This window comes from Nyctibius grandis, chromosome Z, assembly GCF_013368605.1.
Source record: "Nyctibius grandis isolate bNycGra1 chromosome Z, bNycGra1.pri, whole genome shotgun sequence".
Taxonomy (NCBI): Eukaryota; Metazoa; Chordata; class Aves; order Nyctibiiformes; family Nyctibiidae; genus Nyctibius; species Nyctibius grandis.
In genome coordinates, this window is record NC_090695.1 from 48,912,476 (window position 1) to 48,937,413 (window position 24,938).

Sequence of the window (24,938 nt, forward strand, 5' to 3'; positions counted from 1 at the left end):
AATTCTGAAGAACTGAATAAAAGACAGAATAACTGGTGAACTGGCATTTCCATCATCAAGTTTAAAAGGAAAAATCATTATACGATGTTAACAGCATAGCTGTTTCCTCTTGCCTACCATTTGCTACATTAAGATTCTAGCTGAACTCAAACAATTACCGCAGCCTTACTCACCTCTGCTGGATGCTGAATTATATACAAGCAGGTGGAGACCTTTAGGGGATGTATTGGCAGGAATGGACATAAACACACCTTCTGAGGACGGCTACATGACAGAAGGGAGTGAGAGAACAATAAAAGTAATTAGCAATTTATGAAAGATGGCATAAATACATTGCACAAATACATAACACATCCCAAGAGGCTCACTAAGAACTTCCCCTTATGACAATGTATTAAACCTGATGTAATTTTCTGTTTGAAACTCTTCTTTCTAACAATAAAGCAGCAAGGTTTTCATTGAAATAGTTTTGAGAACAGTGTTTGGACCCCTCCTGTAGTCTGGTTAGGATTAAAGCACTCTAAAAATCCTTTCATCTTCTTCTAGAGGAGCAACTTACTAGTATCCATACCCCAATCAGAGAAATCTGTTACTGCTTTTCATAACAAGCTAGCCTTTCAACAATTTGATAAAATATTAGAATAGAATATATAATATTTATAATTTGTATAATACTTATAATATATTAATTACAATAGAAAATTTTAGAAGTATACACACATGAAACTCCAGACATGCTATATTTATGATTGGGTTCATTTTTTATAATACCACCTATGCTGAAATATGTAGTAGACATGTAGCATGAACACAAAGAATCGTTATCAGGAATTCTCATTTAAGTCTGAAAAAAATAAAATAAAAATTATTTAAAATTCTTTGGTGTACTGCATGTAGCTGTTAAAATGACTAGCAGAAGAACTGTATCTAAAGAAATAAACTTAAATATTGCTTGGCATGAAACTAATATGCCGAATGATCAAGAATAAACAGAAGCAATGAATTAAGCTCAAAGTTACACACAGAGTAATTGAAGTTGTTACACCAAAAATACACACATGCACGTGCATGCACAGAAGTCACTATAGCTACTCGCACACGTTATTCAATAACTCAGAAAAATGAAGATTTTCCTTAACAGTGAAGATATTACCAGTGTTCACCACTTAAAATCATACCATCTCTGCAAACAAAGCTCTCTGAGCTTAAAAAATAAAAAGTCAGGATTTTCAGCAGAATGCCAAGGACCCTGAGCACAACCTCACCTGCATCCTCCTTGTAATCTTCATTGTTAATTTATATGTTGGTCACACAGGACAGCCAGTAAGCAATCACTGCAGTAGATACGATTTACAGAAGCGAATTCTGAAGACAGGTCCAGATCAAGTTCGTGGCGAGCCCAGCTAACACTGAACTTGCTTGTCCACGAGAGCATGCACCCAGCCAAGTGTACTAAGTAATGTTACAGTAATCCAAGCCGGTATAACTGTTCCCCAGTCAAACATTAGCACTTACCAGTCAATGGTGGCATTACAAAGAGGCAATAACGATAGATAAGCTCCTCCTTAACAGTTGAGAGGTTGTGTTAATTTAAACCCCTTACTTCTAGCCCCAGCTACTAAGACACAGAGACTATTCCCTTCTCCACAGGGTATACAGTTAAAGGTTACCCAAGAACAGCCTAAATCCAAAGCGATACTGATCAAAATAAGCACTGGAAAAAGTATCTTAAAATATTTAGACTAAAATGCCCACAGCCAAGAAATCAGCCTAATGACAAAAGGGAAATTATTCCCAAACTCTCTTTCCTGTCGCAAATCCTGCATAAATTTGGTATATTCTGTTGTATTAATGGACAGGCTTTGAGCCTAAAATTAATGAGTACTTATTTTCAGTGAGCTATTACAGGGACATTCACCATGAATGAACCAAAACCAACCTCACTTCCAGGTCTGGTGGGTCTAATTTCAGAAGTTCTCCAGTGCTGTACCACTGCCTTTTTTCCAAAATTTTCTCACGTGTAACCAATTTAAACAGAAATTTCTGAAAACAGTTTTGTTAACAACGTGAAAGTAGCAAATACCCCCGGAGGCTGTTTGTTGCCTGTGCCCCCTTTGTTAAGGAGAAGCTCATCCTCTTTTTAATCATCAGATCTAAACTAGTGTAAACTCAATTTTGTGCTAAGTGCGATTCCTTAGTTTCTCCCCGTTATTAAATGGCTGGTTTCACTAACAGGAGAAGCTGTTAAAGTTCTCCCCATCATGGCATTTTCTACTGAGGAGAGATTAAAGCAGAAAAATTCACTATACAAAGCTGTTCCAAAACAGTTAGCTGACGACTTCAATCCAAGGAGCTGCATTGTTCACTAGTTTTTATAAGCAGATGGAAACAGTTTCCAGTAGTTTCTGACCTCAGGGTGTTTAACCATAACAAAGTTGGCTAGATATAACTTACTTATTTTCAAGTCTCCCTTTTGCATATGCTTTTTGTATTTTCCACACTGGCTTGGATTTTTCACAGGTAGTTTTTTAAGCTTTGTTAACCTCACCAAAAAAAAAAAACAAAACCAAAACCAACAAACTCCAAACCAAAAAAGTAAATTACCAGAAGCAAGCATTTTCAAATAGTTACAGAATAAATTCTACCTATAACTTGATTTGTAGGGAGCAGAGCACAAACCATGACAAATAAAATACTTTCCAATATAATTTAATTACTTACACATGTATATACATTACTTAACCTTAAGCACTCAATTAGGTACCTAATTATGTTGAATATGTACTTTTACAAGCCTGTCCTGGGGGCACAAGACTTATTTCTGTATTTTCACTTTGGTACCTAACAGTTATTGTGCCAAGAGAAAAAAAAAAAAGGTTATTCCTATGTGAAACTTGATGTTACCAGCCTACAGCAGTCAGATAGGAAGCACTGCAGAACAAGAGAAGTTCTGTTCCACCACCACAAAAGCCACCTTTGCTCTGAGAAAGGCCACCTAGCCAGAAAAGGCTTTTTACGCTTTTCTTTTGTTTAAAGATTCTGCTGCAGTCTTGCCCCACATACGCAGCTGATGCTACAGAAGAGTAGGGGCAGCACCAGGGAAATTATTTAATGATGAACATCAGTTTTCTCCCATTTCTGGAAATGAAAATAGCAATCTGCTCCACGCAGGAACAGCTGCATTCAGAACACTAAGGAAAAGGTTTGTGGGTGGGGATTAAGATTTGAAGGAAGATAATTTTTACAGTATTATTCACCTGTATGCAGTTTCACTACAGCTCAAAGCTATCCAGTGGGTTCTTACCTGTTTTTCAACACAGCATTGCTAGTTTAAAAACTTATGACAAAGGAAACTGTCACATTGGGGGGACTAAAAAAAAAATAAAACAAAAATTCTGTGTCTTGCAAAAGTGCTCCATATGCAAAAGACAGCCATGCACATGCACAGACTTCTCATTGTTTTCCTTCCATTATTCCCATCTGATTTATTGATGTTCAGATTCAGAATAACATTGAGTCTATTTTCCCAGCAGAACTGAATCGGTACAGTGTGGACTCTGCTGTACTGTGGTGTCAGGTTTAGTGTGATTACAAGTTTCTGGGCAGACATACTCTAAAAGTGAATACGCAGCAGCCTGGAAAATCGTGAGCTAATTCTGAAACTCTTTCCACATCTCTATTATTTTCCTACAAATATAAATGTCCTCACTTACTTCAGGACTAACTTTTACCTTGTTACAACACGTTCAAAGGGCTTCTGAAAACAGGCACCATTCTGGGAATGCAAATGAGCGTACTCTTACACTCATATTCAGAAACGTAAAGGTAGGTAATTCAAGGATTTAAACCCGAAGTAAGCAAAGAATAAAAATGTTACAATTTTACGCTCAGTATTTGTATGCATTTCTAGGGAAAGATATAAAGAGGTTAAGCGTGCCAAACACATGTTCTAGAAACAATGCTTGCAATATTAAAATAAAGAGGAAGCTTATGTTTTTAAACTACTATCACTTGTGGCAACATTTTCATGTTCCAACACATGGTGCCAAGGTCAGGCTCCAGACTCTGTATTTTCAAAGAAACATGCCTGCCCAAACAGAAACGGCTGCTTGAAGTAAATTAGATTTCTCTACTGTTTAGGTCAAAACACCAAAGTTTCAAGGTCAAAACCCACCTGAGAAATCTGGAGAAAAGCCACAAATTTACCATATGTTTCTTTTATACTAATGTTTTAATATATGTTTTATACTAACACAAGCCCATTACACACAGGCATTAAAACAACATTCTGGAATTTTACAAAGCTGTGTTGGAAATTTAAAGGCACAAGCCTATACATTTCATAGAATTTGAGAACTAATATTATTTTACTTCTTTATGTTAGAGGACAAACACAATTAAGAATGGTTTTAAGATCACATTTTGCATCCTCCACCTCAACCACTACAGCTATAGAAGGACCTTAAAAGAATGAGTAGGTTAAGTTAAACATAGATAAACATGAAATGATGCATTTAGGAAGAAATAATCCCAACCCAACATACAGACAAACCCCTGGGCTGAGGTTAATATGGCATGACATTCAGGAGTACAACCTTATGATAAACAGTTTTGTGAAAATGGCAGTTTAATGCCTAGCAGTTCTCAAAAATGCAGATCAGATGTTAAGTGCTACTAGGAAAGGATCACAGAATCACAGAATCACAGAATGTTAGGGATTGGAAGGGACCTCGAAAGATCATCTAGTCCAATCCCCCTGCCGGGGCAGGATTGCCTAGACCATATCACACAGGAACGCGTCCAGGCGGGTTTTGAATGTCTCCAGAGAAGGAGACTCCACAACCTCTCTGGGCAGCCTGTTCCAGTGTTCAGTCACCCTCACCGTGAAGAAGTTTTTCCTCAAATTTAAGTGGAACCTCTTGTGTTCCAGCTTGCACCCATTGCCCCTTGTCCTGTCAAGGGATGTCACTGAGAATGAAAGGATGAAAGAATTCAACAAGGAACATTATTATGCCACTACATAAACCTCTGGTTTAGCCCCATCTTGCACTCTGAGTGCAAAAAAAGGCTGGGGAAGCCAGGTCGAAAGCAAACACAAGGACTAATTCCTCTTGCCAAGGGCCACAGACCTCCTTGCTGACCAGTGCTGTGGATACAAGAACGTTAACTGGGTTCAAGGGAAACTGGTAAAATTTGAAATAAAAATCCATCAGATATGGAAGCACCATCACTGAAGGTACAAAGTCACAGCCAACTCAGAAAGTCCACTGAGTTAAAGGCAGCTGGAGAAAGGAGAGAAGTATTAGCATATGCTTACCCTTTGTTCTTTAGATGTTATGTATACACTCATTACTACATCTGTTTGTGGCTGGTGACAGCATGCTGTGCAAACAGAACTTTGATATGCTTTAGTATGGCCATTCTTCTATCCTCAGTCATTCTGCACAATTTAAAATGAACGTATGCAATGCCAATTCCAGTGGCTTGAGATTATCTAGATGTAATTCTTTACTTTTTGTATTTTAGCTCTAAAATTTGTCTGTATGTACTTCTGCATTTCTCTGGGCAAAATCTTCCACCTCCTTTGGGGCAGGCTTCTGTAATTGACATGACTTACTGCCATCTTAAAAATAATTTGCTGAGTATATTATGTTTCTGCTTTCCCTTGCCCTATGGCTACACAGTATGTGACCTGCTGCAATTACCACAACTTTCATGGAAGGTAAGAAGCCATCCCTATTAAATGAAAACGTCTCTCTCTTGCACTGAACAGAAGTGAAATAATGGATTACCTCATCTTCTATACGGCCAAGGCCCACCTGGCAAACCCAGGACCAGTGCAGCCAGGAGAGGGACTTGGTGTTGCCTGTAGTTCTGCTGACAATAAGAGTAGATTCTGCAAAAAGAGCCAAACTGCCATGGTCACCAGCTGAACTGCACATTAAAGACAGGCCTAAAGTTCACTCTAGCTAGTCTACACAGTAGACCTGAGATTTCTGAAAACTTGCCCATTCTCTGATACTAATAAATATGAGTCAGATTTAAACTAGAAACTCCATAGCTAATGTCCCAAATATACAAGCTCTGCTATCTGCTTTGTTAATTGAAGCTCACACATGCTTTTAAACTACTGAGGGAAACTGTGAAGTATAATACTGAAACAATAAATGAAGGAATTACTTGAGAGTTCTCCCTCTTCTTTTGTTTTAAAACTGAATAGGATGAGCCAATTCAATCATTACCACTGCTTCCACTATTATGAGCTGCCCTTATTTCTCAGTTGCAGATAGTTTGTCAGTAATGTGGCTGGGTGATTTTGAGGCACTACAAGATAGCTGTGTAACATTACCAGGTAAATATTTCTCACAGTTGCAGTGCTAGTAGTTCTTCAGTCTCATGGTCAGTTACCCTGGAGCACAGAAATAACAAAATATCATCTCTGTCATACTTCAGTTTTAATTATTAAATTCATGGTCATCATATGTTGTTGTTTTAACTCTCCTGCTTGAAGTACTGTACTTTTAAGATATCTACTACTATCCTCACAACCATTCAAATCAACTAGCCTACAGAAGACTGACTCCCACAGACAAGATCAAGAAATAAAATCTTATCAGAAGTAAAATGTGATAGAAGCTCATCCTTTTTTAGCCTCAGTTTTCTAATTACATGCCTACCAGCTGTTCAGTTTCTCCTTAAAGTAGGTTTTGGAAAATCATCTTTCTGAGAAGTGCTACAGCTCTCATGAGATGCAGAGAAACTCAAGGAGCCATCAGCACTGTTTAGGTTTCTTCTAAGCTTATTTTGAACATTCTTTACTCAAGCCAATTCTCCAAGCCTTAGTTTAATGGTGTTTCTTGAGAAAAATCAAGCATAGATTATTCCGACTCCATCGTGTTCCAGCTTCCATCCTTTCCTCCAATTTCTTTCAAAAGACCTTGGAATTCATTGGTCACAAGGCATAAAAATGTAAAATTAAATTCTTACAAACTTCATTAAGAGTCAACAGCCACATAAATTAAAAACACAGTATCAGAAACACAGGTGGAGAGAGTATTGAGAATTATCAACAAAGCACCTCCTTTTTTACTTGGTAACCTGTACAGCACCAGTTTCCTGGCATGAAAAAAGGAAAAAGAAAAAAAAAAAAAGAGGCATAATGCTGAGGTTTTCCTTCCCACGAGAAGTTAAAAATAAATAGAACAGGTTTTATTTATGCTTTTCGTTTGGTTTTTTTTTTTCTTCTTTTTTTTAAATGGTGCAGCCAGTGAATTTAATGGAACATATCCCAGATTCCTGAGTAAAATGATACATTTAAATGAAGAAGCATCTAATACAAATCATAGTGAAAATCATTTGTGCCTTTTGAATTTCAAATTTATAACTTAAAAGGTGATTAATTATGTATGCATATTATTTAATAGAACACAACTTTCAAAACAGATGATGATATCTACTGATTAGTCAACCTGCATTTCTGGACAAATCACATAAATATTCCTTCTCATCTCCAGCTCCTCAATCTCTTCATCAGCTCTAGAAGCATTTAAAGAGCACCAGACTAATTATTCTGCTAACCTTCTCTGTAAAAACATGCACAGAAAAGATATTCCACCCAAAGATCACACGCAACAGGAAAAAATTTATTTCCATGTTAGTCACTAACATGCATCAACTACTCTGCAAAGAAACTGCCTTTAGGTGTAAAGAGGTAACTATCTTTGCGAATCTTTGCAAATTAAGGGGCAGGCTGGCAGGGGTGATACTGTTGTGGGTGTCTATTACAGGCCACCGGATCAGGATGAGGAGGGTGATGAGGCCTTCTACAGGCAGCTGAGAGCAGTCTCGCAATTACAGGGCCTGGTTGTTGTGGGGGATTTCAACTACCCTGATATTTGCTGGGAGGCCTACTCAGCCAGCCATCCCCAGTCCAGGAGGTTCCTCCAGTGCGTTGATGATAACTTTCTGATGCAAATGGTGGATGAGCAAACTAGGAGAGGAGCGCTGCTGGATCTGATCCTCACTAACAAGGAGGGTCTGGTTGAAGAGGTGAAGGTTGAGGGTAGCCTTGGTTGTAGTGACCATGAGATGGTAGAGTTCAGGATCTCATGTGGCAGGAACAGAATAGCTAGCAGAATCACAACCCTGGACTTCAGGAGGGCCAACTTTGGCCTTTTCAAGCAATTGCTAGGGGAAATCCCATGGGACAGGGTACTAGAAGGTAAGGGGGCTCAAGATAGTTGGTTAGCATTCAAGGACTGCTTCTTCCGAGCTCAAGATCAGAGCATCCCAACAGGTAGGAAGTCAAGGAAGGGTACCAGGAGACCTGCATGGTTGAACAGGGAACTGCTGGGCAAACTCAAGTGGAAGAAGAGGGTGTACAGATCATGGAAGGAGGGGCTGGCCACTTGGGAGGAATATAAGTCTGTTGTCAGAGGATGTAGGGAGGCAACTAGGAAAGCTAAGGCCTCCTTGGAATTAAACCTTGCAAGAGAGGTCAAGGACAACAGAAAGGGCTTCTTCAAATACACTGAGGTAAAGCCAACACTAGAGGCAATGTAGGCCCACTGATGAATGAGGTGGGGGCCCTGGAGACAGAGGATAAAAAGAAGGCGGAGTTACTGAATGCCTTCTTTGCCTCTGTCTATACTGCTGGAGGCTGTCCTGAGGAGCCCCGAACCCCTGAGGCCCCAGAAGAAGTCAGGATAGAGGAGGAATCTGTCTTGGTAGATGAGGGCTGGGTCAGGGACCAATTAAACAATCTGGATGTCCATAAATCCATGGGCCCTGATGGGATGCACCCGCCGGTGCTGAGGGAGCTGGCGGAAGTCATTGCTAGGCCACTCTCCAACATCTTTGCTAAGTCGTGGGCAACGGGAGAGGTGCCTGAGGACTGGAGGAAAGCGAATGTCACTCCAGTCTTCAAGAAGGGCAAGAAGGAGGACCCAGGTAACTATAGACTGGTCAGCCTCACCTCCATCCCCGGAAAGGTGATAGACCAACTTCTTCTTGGTGCTGTCTCTAGGCACATCAAGGATAGGGGGATCATTAGGGGCACTCAGCATGGCTTCACCAACGGGAAGTCATGCTCAACCAACTTGATAGCCTTTTATGAGGACATAACCCAGTGGATAGATGATGGTAAAGCTGTGGATGTGGTCTATCTTGATTTCAGTAAAGCGTTTGACACGGTCTCCCACAGCATCCTCGCAGCTAAACTGAGGAAGTGTGGTCTGGATGATCGGGTAGTGAGGTGGATTGTGAACTGGCTGAAGGAAAGAAGCCAAAGAGTGGTGGTCAATGGGACAGAGTCCAGTTGGAGGCCTGTGTCTAGCAGAGTCCCTCAAGGGTCGGTACTGGGACTAGTTCTATTCAATATATTCATTAATGACTTGGATGAGGGAATAGAGTGCACTGTCAGCAAGTTCGCTGATGACACAAAACTGGGAGGAGTGGCTGACACAACGGAAGGTTGTGCAGCCATTCAGAGGGACCTAGACAGGCTGGAGAGTTGGGCGGGGAGAAATTTAATGAAATATAACAAGGGCAAGTGTAGAGTCCTGCATCTGGGCAAGAACAACCCCATATACCAGTACAAGTTGGGGACAGACCTGTTGGAGAGCAGCGTAGGGGAAAGGGACCTGGGGGTCCTAGTGGACAGCAGGATGACCGTGAGCCAGCAGTGTGCCCTTGTGGCCAAGAAGGCCAATGCCATCCTGGGGTGTATTAGAAGGGGTGTGGTTAGCAGGTCGAGAGAGGTTCTCCTCCCCCTCTACTCTGCCCTGCTGAGGCCGCATCTGGAATATTGTGTCCAGTTCTGGGCACCTCAGTTCAAGAAGGACAGGGAACTGCTAGAGAGAGTCCAGCGCAGAGCCACGAAGATGATTAAGGGAGTGGAACATCTCCCTTCTGAGGAGAGGCTGAGGGAGCTGGGTGTCTTTAGCTTAGAGAAGAGGAGACTGAGGGGTGACCTCATTAATGTTTATAAATATGTAAAGGGCAAGTGTCATGAGGATGGAGCCAGGCTCTTCTCAGTGACATCCCTTGACAGGACAAGGGGCAATGGGTGCAAGCTGGAACACAGGAGGTTCCACTTAAATTTGAGGAAAAACTTCTTTACGGTGAGGGTGACCGAACACTGGAACAGGCTGCCCAGAGAGGTTGTGGAGTCTTCTTCTCTGGAGACATTCAAAACCCGCCTGGACGCATTCCTGTGTGATATGGTCTAGGCAATCCTGCTCCGGTAGGAGGATTGGACTAGATGATCTTTCGAGGTCCCTTCCAATACCTAACATTCTGTGATTCTGTGATTCTATCTGGAAATTCTGCAGTTATTCTGCACAAAGGCTTTTGTACCCTTTTCAACACAATTAGGAACAGCAACTTCAAGCAGACTCACACAGGAATAAATTAACTCAGCTGATCAGAAATCTGGAATACTTGTTCTAATTAATACAAAAGCTCTACCACTATACCATGAGAGAGCTATGAAGTTATTTGGTGTCTTTACATCTTGTGGAAGATCGTTCTCCAATGCACAGGGAACACGAACTGCGCTAACAAGCTAGAGGCACTGAGGTTTAATGTCAGAACTCCATATAATGTCTACAAATATCAGCTTTCTTCTTTCATTGCTCCAGAGTGCCAGGCAGGAACAGAGAAGCATCCTCCTAGAAACACGCGTGAGGGCATTATCAGACTGGATCAATTCAAACCTGCAAAGCATTCTGTTACAAGTTTCAAAACTTCCACCTAGTTCCATGAAAAGCCACCGCAGCACCACATTTTAAATTCATTAAAATATACCAGACTAATTTTAGCATTTTGTACCAGAAGAGATTCAAGGCAGTACCATGAATTTCCAAACCAACATGACTGCAAAAATGACCAAGTAAATACACGTTACTGCTGTATTTGACAAGTTAGTTTCAAGAGGACTTTTCTGATAGTTGTAGACTTGACGTAATACAGCATCTGTTCTTGCCACAAGATACCACCAACACAGCAAGCTTGGTCACAGTATAAAGAGGCATGATATATAACAGAGGCACCCAAAAAGCAATACAATATATTTAGACAAAAACTGTCTTTGAACCCACTGGAACCATCAGGGGCAGGGGATGCAGCAATGGGAAAAGGCAATGGGATGGGGTCAGAGATATGGCAGAGGTACAGAAAGCGGTTCAGAAAGGAGGACAGGGAGACAGAGCTATCTCCCTGCCTCTCAACAAGGCATGCACTACCTACCAGTGAGCAGCTAAGAGGTCACAGCACTATTTCCTAGCATTCGGATTCCCTTGGAACAGCTCTCAGCAATTCTCCTGCTCCTACATGCTATGGTGAGAAGATACATCCCTTGCCCTTCTTTCCATTCTCCACTCTACTCTCAGCATTAGGGCTACAACTCTCCTGACCAAAACCCTGATTATGTTTTCCATCATATGCAATCAAGATTTCTCCATCAATTTGAAAACTACTGCTCTCTTGCAAATTTGAAACAATCCTGGGCCTTTGCTGAGAGCAACGGACTTCAGAAAACCCAAACAAAGAATAAGGCAGTTAACTGACAGAGGCACCAAGCAATACCAGCAGAGAGTAAGTTCAAAAGGAAACATCTATTTGCATCTGTTTCATGAACAGCTACATTGTACATCTTATCACATGATTACGGGAACAAAAAAATCACAGCAGGAAAAAAAAAAGTATCCATCATCAAGAGCTATTAAAGCATGAAGATACGTTTTTTTGTTCAGAAAATCCCAGAACCACTATTCCTATCAGCCACAAAATATCCCTCTACAGTTGCCCCGTATCTATGCTGATCCCCAGGTACCTGTTTTTCACCACTGTTCAACTCTCCACCACAGGAACCTCAGGTCTGACCCATTTGTTCTGAGTATAGTTTACTGGCATAAATCACCATTTAAAAGAATACAGCTGTAAAACCATGTGCAAGCAGCTCTCAGGTCTTCCAGTCTTCATCAGCACGCGGAGCATGAGTGCATGTTTTACTGTTACTGAACAACAATACAAACAAGTTTACAGGTCTCAAAAAAGCAATATATTATATTCAGCTCCTACACTCAACAGAAGAAAATAAAGTTCAGCAAAATAAGTATTAAGAACAAAAGCACAGACTATATGTGGTTGCATTTTAACATTTACTTTCAGAGTAACCCAATAGATTTGAGGAACTATGTCCTGAGCTCTTACTAGAAAAAGTGACAAAATGTATCATCTCAAAAAGCAAAATCATCAAAACTATCTTCAATGCAAGTCTTAAAGCAGCTGTTGTGTTCAGAGCTGATTTTGAGCTTGGAGTTTTCTGTTGTTGACACCCAGCCACTGGAAATGGGATTTACATCACCAACTCACTTTTTTTTCAGCACCAAACAGCTATCAGTTTGCATTTATACTCAGTTAAAGCTCAACTGGTCTCGATTTGAACAACAGTAGCAAAACATTTGAAAAGCCTTACTTAAAAAAACTACAAGATGTCATTTTTCCTAGATTTAAGACTAAAATTGGACAAAAAAGGCAACTCTCTGGAGGTAAGGGATGGAAGCAGTCATTTATTTCATGACAAGCTCAGAGTTCTCATTAAGGACAACATTCCTGTCTTTTTGAAAATTACATCAGCTAGTGTGTTTCTTGAAAAAATAGGCAAATAAGTAAACATAGATGTATTTTTTTTTTCTCTCCAGAAATTGTGTATTTGTAAAAATATCTACAATTAGTAAAGAAAAAACCTTCCCTTTCAAGTATGTGGTAGTTTATGTATCATTCAAAACTTCCCTTCTATTTCACATTATCATATTTTTCACAGTGATTTTGAACACTGTGTTCAAACAATAAACAGTACAACATATTTTTTATTATTATTATGTATTGAAGAGATAGTTTTATCTAGAAAATTACCACTTATGGGTGAAGTGGCTTTTACAGAGAAGTTTATAACACTACAGTGACAGGCAATTACATTAGAAATATTTTAATTAATTTGGACATTTCCTTTAGACTTTGACACTACAATAGAAGGTTACAGGTTACCCCACAAAATTAGTAGATTCATTAGTACAGCATCTATATGAATGCTATATGTTAAGTGTAAGCTGTCCTCAAGGAGTGTTCTTTTACATTTTTTCATACTGAAGGCATACGGACAAAAATCAATACATTTCAGAAATGTGGACAAGGTCCATGCCGCCTTTATTAAAGACTCTAAGTTGTGCAGTATTCTCATGTGACCATTTCCCAAGGCAAATAACCTTCTTGCCTGACCAATTAAATCATAAATAAACGACAAGCAAGTAAGTTTGGGGATTTTTTTAGCCTGGAATGTTCACGGCGCTCTACAAGGCTAATATGAACATATTAAAAACAACAAATATCTTCCAATGCTATAAAAGAGAAAAGATATGAAGAATAAAAGAACAAAATATACACTCTGTATATTTTCGTAACTTATTATATGGAAGCTGACCTTGGCAGGCAGCTTTCCTTGCAAATAACTGAAATTAACAAATCAATAGGAGAACAGTCCTATTTCAACTATTTCAACTGTTTACATTAAAGTTGGCTGTGCTTCCCACTGTAACTAATAAGAGTAAATTAAAAAATAGCATTTAGCTTACGCAACACTGCAGTCATTACAGAAAGGCCAGCAAAGCCAAAAACTAATGAGCCTGAGATTGTTGACATTTTCATGCATCTTGGCTCTACAGTCTGGCAAAATAGCTGGCACTCTGACAAGCTTGATGCCAGACAGTTAGAAGAGCTTTAAATTTGCTGAGGAAGGTGAAGCAGTAATGGCATTTAAAGTGAGCCATTGAGACATTAAGAAGTTAAACTGAAGTTTTCTTAAACTGCCAGCTTTCTAATTCCCAATCTGTCTCAGAAGTTTCAAGGCTGTCACAAGAAAAGACAAACCAGAAAAATGCTGTAACCAAAAACGCCTTCTGGAAAAGCTCAGAATTTCCTGGGGAACAGAGGAACCCACAGATCCAGGAAAGAAAAAGAAAAAAAAATCCAACAATACAGAATCAGCATCTTGATTTGTATATATGCAGAGATACATCCATTTGTATACATGCAGAGAACAGTTAACAACATAAAGTAAAAACAGAAGTCTATTTTTAAAGAGCATATGAAGTTCCTAAATTAATGCTTCTTAAGTTAAATGAGATCTGTGCATACCATTGGCTGAGGATAATTTTTTTTGCAGCACAACAGAAGTACATTTGTTTGAATGTTTGCTTCAAACTGAAGAGTTGTGTTTCCCCAAATGCCTGTTACTATTTTAGCTTTTGAAATAATAATTACAAAATGAGAAACTCTGCCATTGGCTTTATATGATAAAGTTCAGTCCAGCTATGATTTATTTAAATTGACATGCAGTTTGTTTAAAAGATCGTTAAGAAATGCCTACATCTGAAAATGCTGCACCAAACCACCTCCAACATAAGAACACAAAATACTTATAAAAATAAAGACTGTCAAAGAGACTCTCTCGAAGTTTTCGTTTCTAATTCTTCCTTAATTTACGTCTCTCCATCAGTTTTGATTGAAGAGACAAAATCTGAACTTTGTGTTGGCAGGATTTTATGAACTCTGGTTACACAATCTGACATATATTCCCCTTTCTAAAGGCTTATACATGAAAAAGAAGAAAAGGTGTGAGCAGTTACTTGAGTAAAATTAGAGTCGTTGCCTATTTACCTGCAACAACATCACATATTAGGAAAGTCTGTCCTAACCTGGCCAAAATACTTGTTACCTTATTTTCTTGACTAGAACTGAAAATAAAAAGCTGAAAACTATCTTAAAAGGCATGGACTACAACAGGGTAGAGACCACTAAGCTATAAAACAGTCCAGAGAAGCAAAAATGGTCCTAACATATAAAGTATCTGCTGTGTGGCTTCCCTACAAGGGCCACTAAGCCGAATCCGGACCCGGGCTGATCCTGCCACGCAGTGGGTGCCCTCACCAGGCAGCACCTAGCCATCTGCCACCACTGCCGGGCTGCACTGTGCCCATGGCCCCTCACTGCTGCAGCTGCTACTCAGCCACTCCGGTTTCAGCAAGCTTCAAAATAAAAAAATTCCATTCAATATTAAATTTTATTTAATATTGTGGAACGGCATTTTAGCAAGCATTAATACACTCACCAGCAATTAGTATTTTTAGCAGTATTTCAGGTTCTGTTTAAGTTAGCAACAAATAATTATGTAAGTCATAATTGTATATGTACACAATTACTTCACAAATTTTATCATGTTTTTACACAGGTTTGCACGACAAATCAGTCCAGTGCATTGCTAACATCTGTATCTCCACACACAAGAACATATATAACTGATAAATGAGAAAAGCATTAGCACAACCTAAGGGAAGTTTGCTTCTGCCTCCTACTCAGCCTGTTTTCAGCAGAATGATAGGCTTCTTCCAAAGCAATAAAAGCCACCAGACACAGAACTCAATGCTGATTCTCCACTGGCACTAAGCTTTCATTATAATCTGGAAGAGGACCAAAATATATTACACATGGTACCTGGACTTCTGTACACCAGATGACCTCTTCCAACCTGCCAGGACTAGCAGACAGGGTCTCCAGCATAGGGTCTAGTACGCTTGCTAGCTCCCTGCATGCCTGCCCAAAGAGCCTCCCCGCGGAGCACTCTCAGAAATTGTGGCTAACCAGTCCTTCTCCCCCTCTCCTTCTCAGTCTGGTACCTTGGCGTGAGGGAACACCCCACGTGGAATAGAGGGTCATAGTGAACACTGCAGTGAGCCAAAGGAAAGGCAGCTTGAGAAGCTGAGGGATTAAGACACTGCTAGCTGGAGCTCGTGACAGTATGTTCCAGCCTCATTCAGTGGTTCAAACAGCAACTGAAGCTGTGTAAATGCAGCCTACAAATCTGAAGTTAAATTACCTAAAAGCTTCATGCATTGTTGTTTTGTTATTGTTGGTTTCCTGATTGAAAAAGGATAGCTATAACTTGTCATTGAGTAACTTTGCAAGAATCTATGCAAGAATAAAAACTTCTAACTAACTTTCCATGCCACAGTTTATGAAGTTTTTCAGTTTTGTTTTGTAGTTTAAGCTACATGCACAGCATTCTCTTGTTCCAAAAACACAGACCACGTATGAGCAAAACTGACTTTTTTATCTCTACATAAGCAACAGGTCTTTTAATATTTGAAATTTAGGTCTACGTATGCAACTTTACCTAATTTAATATGGTATTTTAAAGACAGAGCCTATTGGTATGTGTTTTGCTATTAGCAAGTAAAATACAAGTCTGAATCCTAGTTTGAAACAAGCAGATGAGAAAGAGGAGTTAAATTAAAAGCTCAGTTCTGCACCAAATGAAGTCAGAAGTGAATTCTGCCATTGATTTTTTAATGAAAGCAGGCTCAGTACCCACACATCTTTCAGAAGTTAAAAGAGGAGCTAAGTTTTTGTATCTCTCAATCCATGCAACAATGCCATATCCTGTCACTTAGAGCTATGAATTTAAGCTTTCTTCCTTTCACCAAAAAAAAAAAAAAAATCTGCAATGAAAGGAAGGTATAGCTATACTTCATTTTGGTAAAACAGATGGATACACAATAGAAAGCCCATTCTAATATATATTTAGCATTAACATAAAAGTGGATACCTTCTATCAGACAAAACTTCTTTCAAGAGTACATATTCCTATCAAAAGGAAAATCGACCATTCTCTGTAGTTTATCTTCAGCTGAATGTAAGCAAAAAATACAGTTAACAGAGCTTCATATGATGAATAACCAATGTTAGGAAAATGGTTAAATATTACATAGAATATTCAATTAAAGTATTCTAGGGTACTATTCACTTCTTCTGCCATAGATGGTAGAAGAATGGAGTTATGTTTAGACATTCAGAGAACTTCAGTATAACTCAACATTATTACACCATATGAAGAAAAGGTAGTGTGCGAGCCATGTTCTGTTCAGAAGACTTCTGACACCTTTTAGCTATGAGAGTACTACAAATGCTACAGTACACTCTAGCGTCCTTTTTCTGAATAGCAGGCACTTCGTCGAACACACTTTCACTTTAATTTTGATCTAGCATCAATCTTCTTAAAAAGCAGTCAACCGGTTTCCTGGTATAATGCAATGAAATAACGTATTTTAAAATAGTATACCTGTTATTAAACAGTAAAGTTTCTGTATTTCATTAAAACGTGTTGATTTTTACTGATTTCAGAATATTTTATTTATTTAACCAGGCATTAAATTCATTAAATTATTCTAAAGCTTTTTAGAGATACTCTAAGATGCTGCTTTTAAGGTATATATTCAATTAAGCACATGTGCTTTTAAATGCTGAATATAGCAGTCACCACATCAAACCCCAGAACCATACTGATTTGCACCTAATGACCACTCAAGGTGGCATTTCTTAGGAAAAATACCTTACAATAATACTTTCTTTTGAATAAGAAAGCTGAAAGTCTGTTGCATAGATGAACCTTTCTTGTGTAACTTGGAAACACTAGTTTTATAACTAATGAAGTATATTTGGCAAGCACGCTCACAGAAGTTAACAAAAACAAGGTTAGACTGCACCTGCGTACCTCATTAAGAAACTGATGGGAATGGGATGGACCACAACAGTAAGACTTTGCACTGAGAAAATTAGCACTGCCATGTCTAAGAGGCCACTGGTATTAACTCAGACAGCACAACAGTACAAAGCTATAAACAGACTCACAAAATAATTCAGATTGGAAGGGACCTCTGGAGGTCATCTAGGCCAGCTTCCCCCTCAAATCAGGAATAATTTCAAAGGCCTTGAGCCACCTGATCTGAGCATGTCCAAGGATGGAGACTCCACAGTCTCCCCAGGCAACCAGCTCTAGCATTTAACCACATTGAAACACAGCTACACTCTCGTTGAAACAGCCAGGACATACTGGATCTCTTCTGCCACCAGTGCATGCTGCTGGCCCCCTGCTCAGCCCACTGCAACCTGGGCATCCTGGTTGTTTGCTGCAGAGTGACTCCCTTGCCAGCCAGTACGCAGGCTCACAATGCTGCCAGAGCTTGTTCAGTCCCAGGCACAGGGCTTTGAATTTGCTGAATTTTGTGAGGCTCCTAATGACAAGACAGTTTGTCAATGTCTCTCTGAATGGCAGCTCTATCCTCCTGCAGTACAGCAACTGCTCCCTCCACGTTGGTGCCACCTGCAAGCTTGTTGTGCATGCCTTCTACCTCACGAACCTGGTCACCTGGAACAGGTTCACCAGCTTTGCACACAGCGTAAGCCCCCACAGAAACCTCTCCTAGGCAGCTGTCTCATAGACTGTGAACTGCCAGTCACAAGCTCAACAGTCCATCCAGCTCCTTCTTCATTTTGTAGCTTCATTGATCTAGTCTGTATCTTCTCAGCTTGACTACCAGAATGTTGTAGAAAGTTGTCAAATACCTCCCTAGTATTCTTATCCACTCAGGAAAATGTAACCACCACTATTTCAAGTTCTGTCATCATGGTTAGATACTACTAAACCCATTATCCAGTCTGGCAAAGAAGGCGGGCATGCTGTTCTTCTTTCTGTCCCCTAGCCCCACTTGTTTTTGTGGTACATGACTTCATTAGTCCTCTGATACAGTGCCCTTACTAAATTTCTTCCCTGACCCCCCTCCAAACTGCTACATAACCTATATTTGCAAACATTAACAGAATACGAAACCAAAGCAGTGGCTCATAACAGAATGATATTAAAGGATAACTAACTTAATGGGGTTTGACAGATTACATCCACTGTACTGTTATAAATGTCAAAGACATTACCAAAATAATTTCAGAGACTGAAGCTCTAAGATATTTAGGTGTCTAGATCCCTTTGAAACTACTTGAGTTTAAACACACACATATCCGTCAGAATCTCTGCTTCAGTTCCATAAAGCATGAAGGGGCTATACGTATAAGAAAGCTCGTTGTACTCAATGCGTTTTTTTTTTAATCTACTTGGAGATGACACATTCTAAAAGGCACTTAAAATCAACTTAATGCACTGCATTAGCTGACTGCTTTTTCATACATTAGGGTTTTTAAAAGAACTTAGATGTCCGTGGAGAACTAGATGTAGGTCTCCAAGAGAAACAGCACATGTGGATTTAATTGCTCATCTCTTTGGTATTTTAATGAAGAAAATCTCTATTAGAGGGTACAATTAACAATGCCTTCTATTAAAAACAGTAAAACACATTTAAACCTTAATGATTTTACAGACTCAAAACTCCATTTGATGAAAACTTCAACAAAGAAAGAGAAATTATCGAGTTCCTAAATCAAGTCCTAATAGACACTGATGAAAAAATTAAAGGGATTATTCCCAAACTGTGTGTGTAATACTGAATTCAGAACTACCAGAAAAAACAAGTTCCATATATTATAAAATTCTAGTAGACCACTACTGTTGTCCCATACAAGTAACATATTGTAAGAACCCCCAAATCATCCTTTTTGAATATCCTTCTTTATAAAATACTACTCTCTTGATTTACCATTTTCTAGCAGTTAAGAGTACAATCCAGTGCTAACAAAACTAGCCACAGTTGATCACTGTCCCCTCATAACAGTCTGACCTTATCTCTGATTAACTTTTCTGGCAGTGGATTTCTCCGGACTGTTTGGCTTCCTTAATAAAACTCACAAACTGTGGGTGCTTTATTTAAGGTAAGGACCATCTTCTTTCCACTATCTGAGGTAAGCATCAAAATACGTAATTCCTGAACATTTCACATTCATTCCAATTTGCTCCGTTTATTCTCCCCCCAGTGCACGATTCATCTATTTTCAATTTCATTAAACTGGACTTTTGAAATAGACATGTTGAAGTGCTAGTACTAAACAGAATTATAGTGAAAAATGCCTATTCCATGCCACTGTAAGAAAATGAAAACAGTTTAAAACATTGTAAGGTTGTATAAGCAGATATTGTCAATTCATACAAAAAGTGTGCCTTTTAAGGCGCTCCTTCCAAAACTTAAGAAGCATGCACACTCAACTTTATTTAAAAAATCTAGCCTTTTGGAAAACAGTTGACTGACTGCTTATAAAAGAAAAAAAAACACAAAAACAAAAACCCAACAAACTAAGAAAATTGTATTATTGATCGTTAATATAGAAACAACTAAGAGAAACATACTGAAAGGAATAAAGATCAGCCACAGTAAGTATTTGGCTACTCATTAGGTAAGAAAAATTCCAGTTAACTTTACAACATAAATCATCTACTATCTACTACTGTTGTGCCAGAAGAGCCACAGGATGGGGCCTCCAGGACTCATTTTGTCTATTTTCTTTACACAGTGCCCAGCAAGACAAAAATTAAGTACAGCAAGCACAAATTCTCCTTTACATGTCTAACCTGATACAGCTGGACATCCATGAGGAGATAAACTTGAGATTAAATGAAAACCACCTGTTACAGACAGTTTGCAGGTCTTCAATATTAACATAGATGTTTAACAGCTGTAGGAACTGAGGACAAGAATTTAAAAAGAAACTCTCATCAGAAATTATAGACATCATTAGTGTAACTGAGAAATGGTATGTAGAAAGATGGGCGAAAAAAATAGCTGAGGACTATATCTTAGAAGCCAAAGGAGAGCTATGCTCCCCGCAAAAACACAGGCAACTACTAGGCCGACATATCCAGGAGTTTGAAGCTGGATTATTTGTTCCAAGCAGAAAGCATTACAGACTTTGACAAAAAACGTTTCAGCAGAGTTTGTGGAGCAAAAGTACGATCCTGGTAAAGCTATAAAAGAGCCAAGAGAAAACTGAATCCAGTGCTCAGAAGACAGTATTTGACTTAAGAGAAAGTGACACACGGGTACACTGCAAGGGATAAATCTGGATCATAGATCAGATAGTGGAATGAAATACAGTTACTAAAAGGAGAGAAGACTCCAACATCCACGTTCCACAACTGAAATGGAAGAAAAAAAATTATTCATAAATGAAAGGCAGTCAAAAAACTAGAGGTGAAGGAAGTCAGATGTGGGAATCTGGCCCGCCCTTTTTAGCATTGTCTCAGAAATCGTAAACCACGTGCCCGGGCGACATCTTATGGCGGCTGCCTGGAATGCCTGAGCCTGGCAACGTAAGATGGCGCAATAAGCTAGGCGCCCGCCCTCCACCCGCCTCCGGATGCGTGTCTCCGGTGACAGCCTGGCAAGGGGCCAATCCTACGGCGCAGGAACCGGACATGTCCCGCCTTTGGACCTGTGATTGGTGCGAACTGTTGACTGACGGCTCCCAGTCACATGACTCTGCCAAAAACTCTATAAAAGAGGCTGGATCACTTCAACACGTGGGACCCTCACCACCATCTTCCAAGTAGGAAGCAGGACACCGCTGGATCTCAGGGTGGTGAATATTTTCTTTTTCTTTCTCTTTCAACTGTTTTCTCTGTTTCTTTCTTTCTTTTATCTCTCTCGCTTTCTTTTCCTTGAATATTGAGTTGCCTCAGTGTTGGACCTAATAAAGTCAGAGCCAAGTTTGTTGATACCGTGCCTCGGTTGTGCTTTGTCTGAACTCAAGGATCACGAATCTTTAATATTTCGGGTCAGGATTTTTTGGGGGTGCTTTACCTGCAGGCAGGTTAAGCATACCGGGTGTTCGCATTGAACCAGGCACGCCGCACGTGGGCTGCACTGGAATTATTTATATTTTTGGCGGGCCCTGCGCGCGGGCTGTCTGCATTGAACCAGGCACGCCGCACGTGGGCTGCACTGGAATTACTAATTAGGCGGGTCTCTCTCTCTCTCTCTCTCTCTCTCGGGGAGCAGGGGACGGGGATTGTCTGCATTTTATTTCTAGATTTGCTCCTTTTTTGACTAATTAGGCGGGTCTCTCTCTCTCCCTCTCTCTCTCTTGGGGGGGCGGACGGGGGGCGGCTGTCTGCATTTTATTTCTAGATTTGCTTTAGAGGCGGACCTTAAATCCGGAACCCGACATCAGATCACCCTGATAATTCATTCTCAGGGAAGTCAGGGAAAAAAAAACACCTAAGAAATTCTAGGCATACAGATTCAAGAAGGGAGGGAGGTTTGAGTGGTGCAGCTGAAGTGACAGGAAAGCTTGGTTTTGTAAAATTGAAACTCAGTTAGACTGTGGGGAAGGGGAAAAAAAAAAAAAGGCAGTGTAACCGAAGAAGAATCTGAGTGAAGTAAGACCACATCAGTCACAGGACATTCAGGCAAGCTCTACAGTACTTTTATGTCATAAACAACTCTGGGATATGTCAGGATGGCTTTCCTCAAAAGGAAATACTGTTCTGTTTCATCGCACCACATTCCAGGCGAAATTCACCTACGCCAATCTCAGATGCAAGCCTTAGAAATTACAAGTAAAATCACAGAACTGGCTGCACTTAAACTAACTCTTATTTGGATATATGGATAACAGTCTTCAGCTCTCACCTACTCTTGTAACCACCACAGGATGAAAAGTCAAAAACTTTTTTTTTTTTAGGTTTTTGCTTTGTGTTGTCTATAAAAATCAATAGCAATTCTTCTAAAGGAACCATTGGTATTTTTAGTATTCCTTATGATTAAATTGGGAAGGCTTGATCAACGTTGAAACATCTTTGGCTTCTCTTACGATACGCTACCATCCCCAAAGCAAAGTTGTACTTGGTGTAATTACAGAAAAAAAGCAGATCAAAGGTACTAGAGTTGCTTTAATTAACAAGATTATTCTCTGTTGCAGTTCTCGTCTCTGGTTGTGCTCCTACTAGCCTACAGTTGTCCATAGTGAAAAGGATGTGGCCAGCCTGACAAACCCTTTTTCTTTTTTCTATTTTTTTTTAAATTTTATTGTCAGCAGATCAAAATGGATGCTAACCAAGTCAGCCAAGCACAAAATAAGTGGCCTAAAAAGGTCACTACTCATTAATCTGATCACAATATAATAGGAGATGAATAAATGCCTTTGAAATTTAGCCCAGCAGAAAGAAGTAACATTCAAGTCACTAAAATTTTTAATTCAGCAACAGTTCTGGCACCACTCATTACTCCTAATACAGGCCAAATAAACAACAGCATGAGAAACTACTCCAGATACAGTAACTCCTAAATGCAGAACAAAAATAAACCGAAACACACTGACCGATGCTTAGCTTGATATTTATAGTTCTAACCAACAGAAGCCACAGAATCTAGTGTGCAAACTGCAATTATTTAAAGCAACTTTAATAAAAGTGTGTTAAGATTATAAGAGGCACTGAACTTCAAAACTAACGCTTGGTAATTTTTCTATTTACCTTCAGCTTCTCTTCCTAAAATGCGGTAGAGATTATATATATATCTTAGTTCATCAAATAAGTTACAGCTTCATCTGTAGCTGGTAAATTCTACATCTATTTTAGTATTAAGTATATAATTTCAAGAGTCCCTCCTAACATTCTTTAAAATGCCTTGACAATATTCTACTGAAAATAAAATAAAAACTCAAGAGATATACGTGTCTACAAAGGAAAAAGGTAATTCTTGAATGGTAGAGACTTTCAGCTTGTGTACTGTCGCCTTCCACACCCCCAGCCCTATTAAAATTTCTTAGCCTCTTCAGAAGAACTGACATATTACTGCATAAACCTCTCTGCTGCCCAAATAGCAGGAAAATCTGCATAACTACTTAATGCTGAAATAAACTTTCACAGTTTGTAAAATAACTTTTTGCAGTTGCAAAAATAAGCATTTATTGTTAAATAATTCTGGATTAGGCTGTAAAACCTTTAAGGAATGTTTTCCCCTTGATGCACATGAGTTTACACAGAAAACTCACAATAGTAGTTTGTTCTGTGGTCTTGTGGCTGGATTCTTTGCTGGCCAGTGAAGTACAATCAACTCCAATTCTGGGGGCAGGGAGGCCGACAGCACCTCCTTGCTTAAGAACTTAACTCACCTTCTAGCTTTCTAAGGGCACTGCTTCAGATCTCTCTATGCAAATACACAGATCGTCACGCTGGCTACGAATCCATAAATCACGTATCAAAAAATACACTCATGGCAACAGAGCTCTTCTTTATGTCACTCATGTTTGGTATAGGGCTGACAAAGCCCCAAAGCAGTGTCAGACTCCTGATCTACACCGAGGTCTCTCTTTCCTACTCAGCTGCCTATATACTTAACACTTACGGAAACTGAAATACGTTTACATCTCTACTCTTCTGTATTAAATTACAGACATATTTGAAATGTTTTATATAAAAATCAGTAAGTATCAGGAATAAACACTTATTTTACATTCATAGTAAGGAGAAATCTTTGCCAATGCTTCTAGTTATTTTTTTAAGAAATACAACTTATAGGTGTCAAGGCCTGTAACTATTTTATCAGGCTCATCTGTGTTGAAACAAGATTACAAAAGTCTCATCAATTCACCAGTTCAGAGAATTCCATCCCCACGTTTGGACGACACTTTGAAAAATCTATGTATGCAATTACTAGGCCAACACAAGGATACAACCAAATTGCAAATGCACCATGTTTTTTGAAAAGTAGTAAATGAAAAAAGTTACACGAAACAAAATTCAGTTCCATAGGCCAAAAATCCATGAAGAGATAAATCATTTCTGATTCCTTCAGCTATACTACAACACACAGAACAATTTACCCACTTCACTATTACCAGCAACAGCTGAAGACAACTCTCTTAAAAAACATAATTTCTCTCCCCAGTGTTTCCCTGCTCGGCACTCCCCTTTTCCCCATCCTCAAACTGGATTTGTGTCAGTGACAAAGTCCTTCCACACAAATCCAAAGGCAGACCTAAGATCTAATTTCTTCAACATAATCACTCTCCACACATGCTCTGTTAGACACATCTGCAAAATACTGAATACTACCTACCAAAATATCTTCCTCAGCAAATGCTGATGCTGCAGACACTCT

The 24,938-nt window shown here is 39.4% G+C and overlaps 1 protein-coding gene across 3 annotated transcripts in view; it reads right to left on the reverse strand.

The window, feature by feature from the left end:
• Nucleotides 1-24,938, reverse strand: part of DTWD2 (DTW domain containing 2) — a 130,602-nt gene that overhangs the window by 88,046 nt on the left and 17,618 nt on the right. For all 3 annotated transcript variants that reach the window (XM_068423485.1, XM_068423486.1, XM_068423483.1), the window contains exon 2: nt 174-264. In XM_068423485.1, the coding sequence (XP_068279586.1) occupies nt 174-264 (91 nt within the window). The remainder of the gene's footprint in view (nt 1-173; nt 265-24,938) is intronic.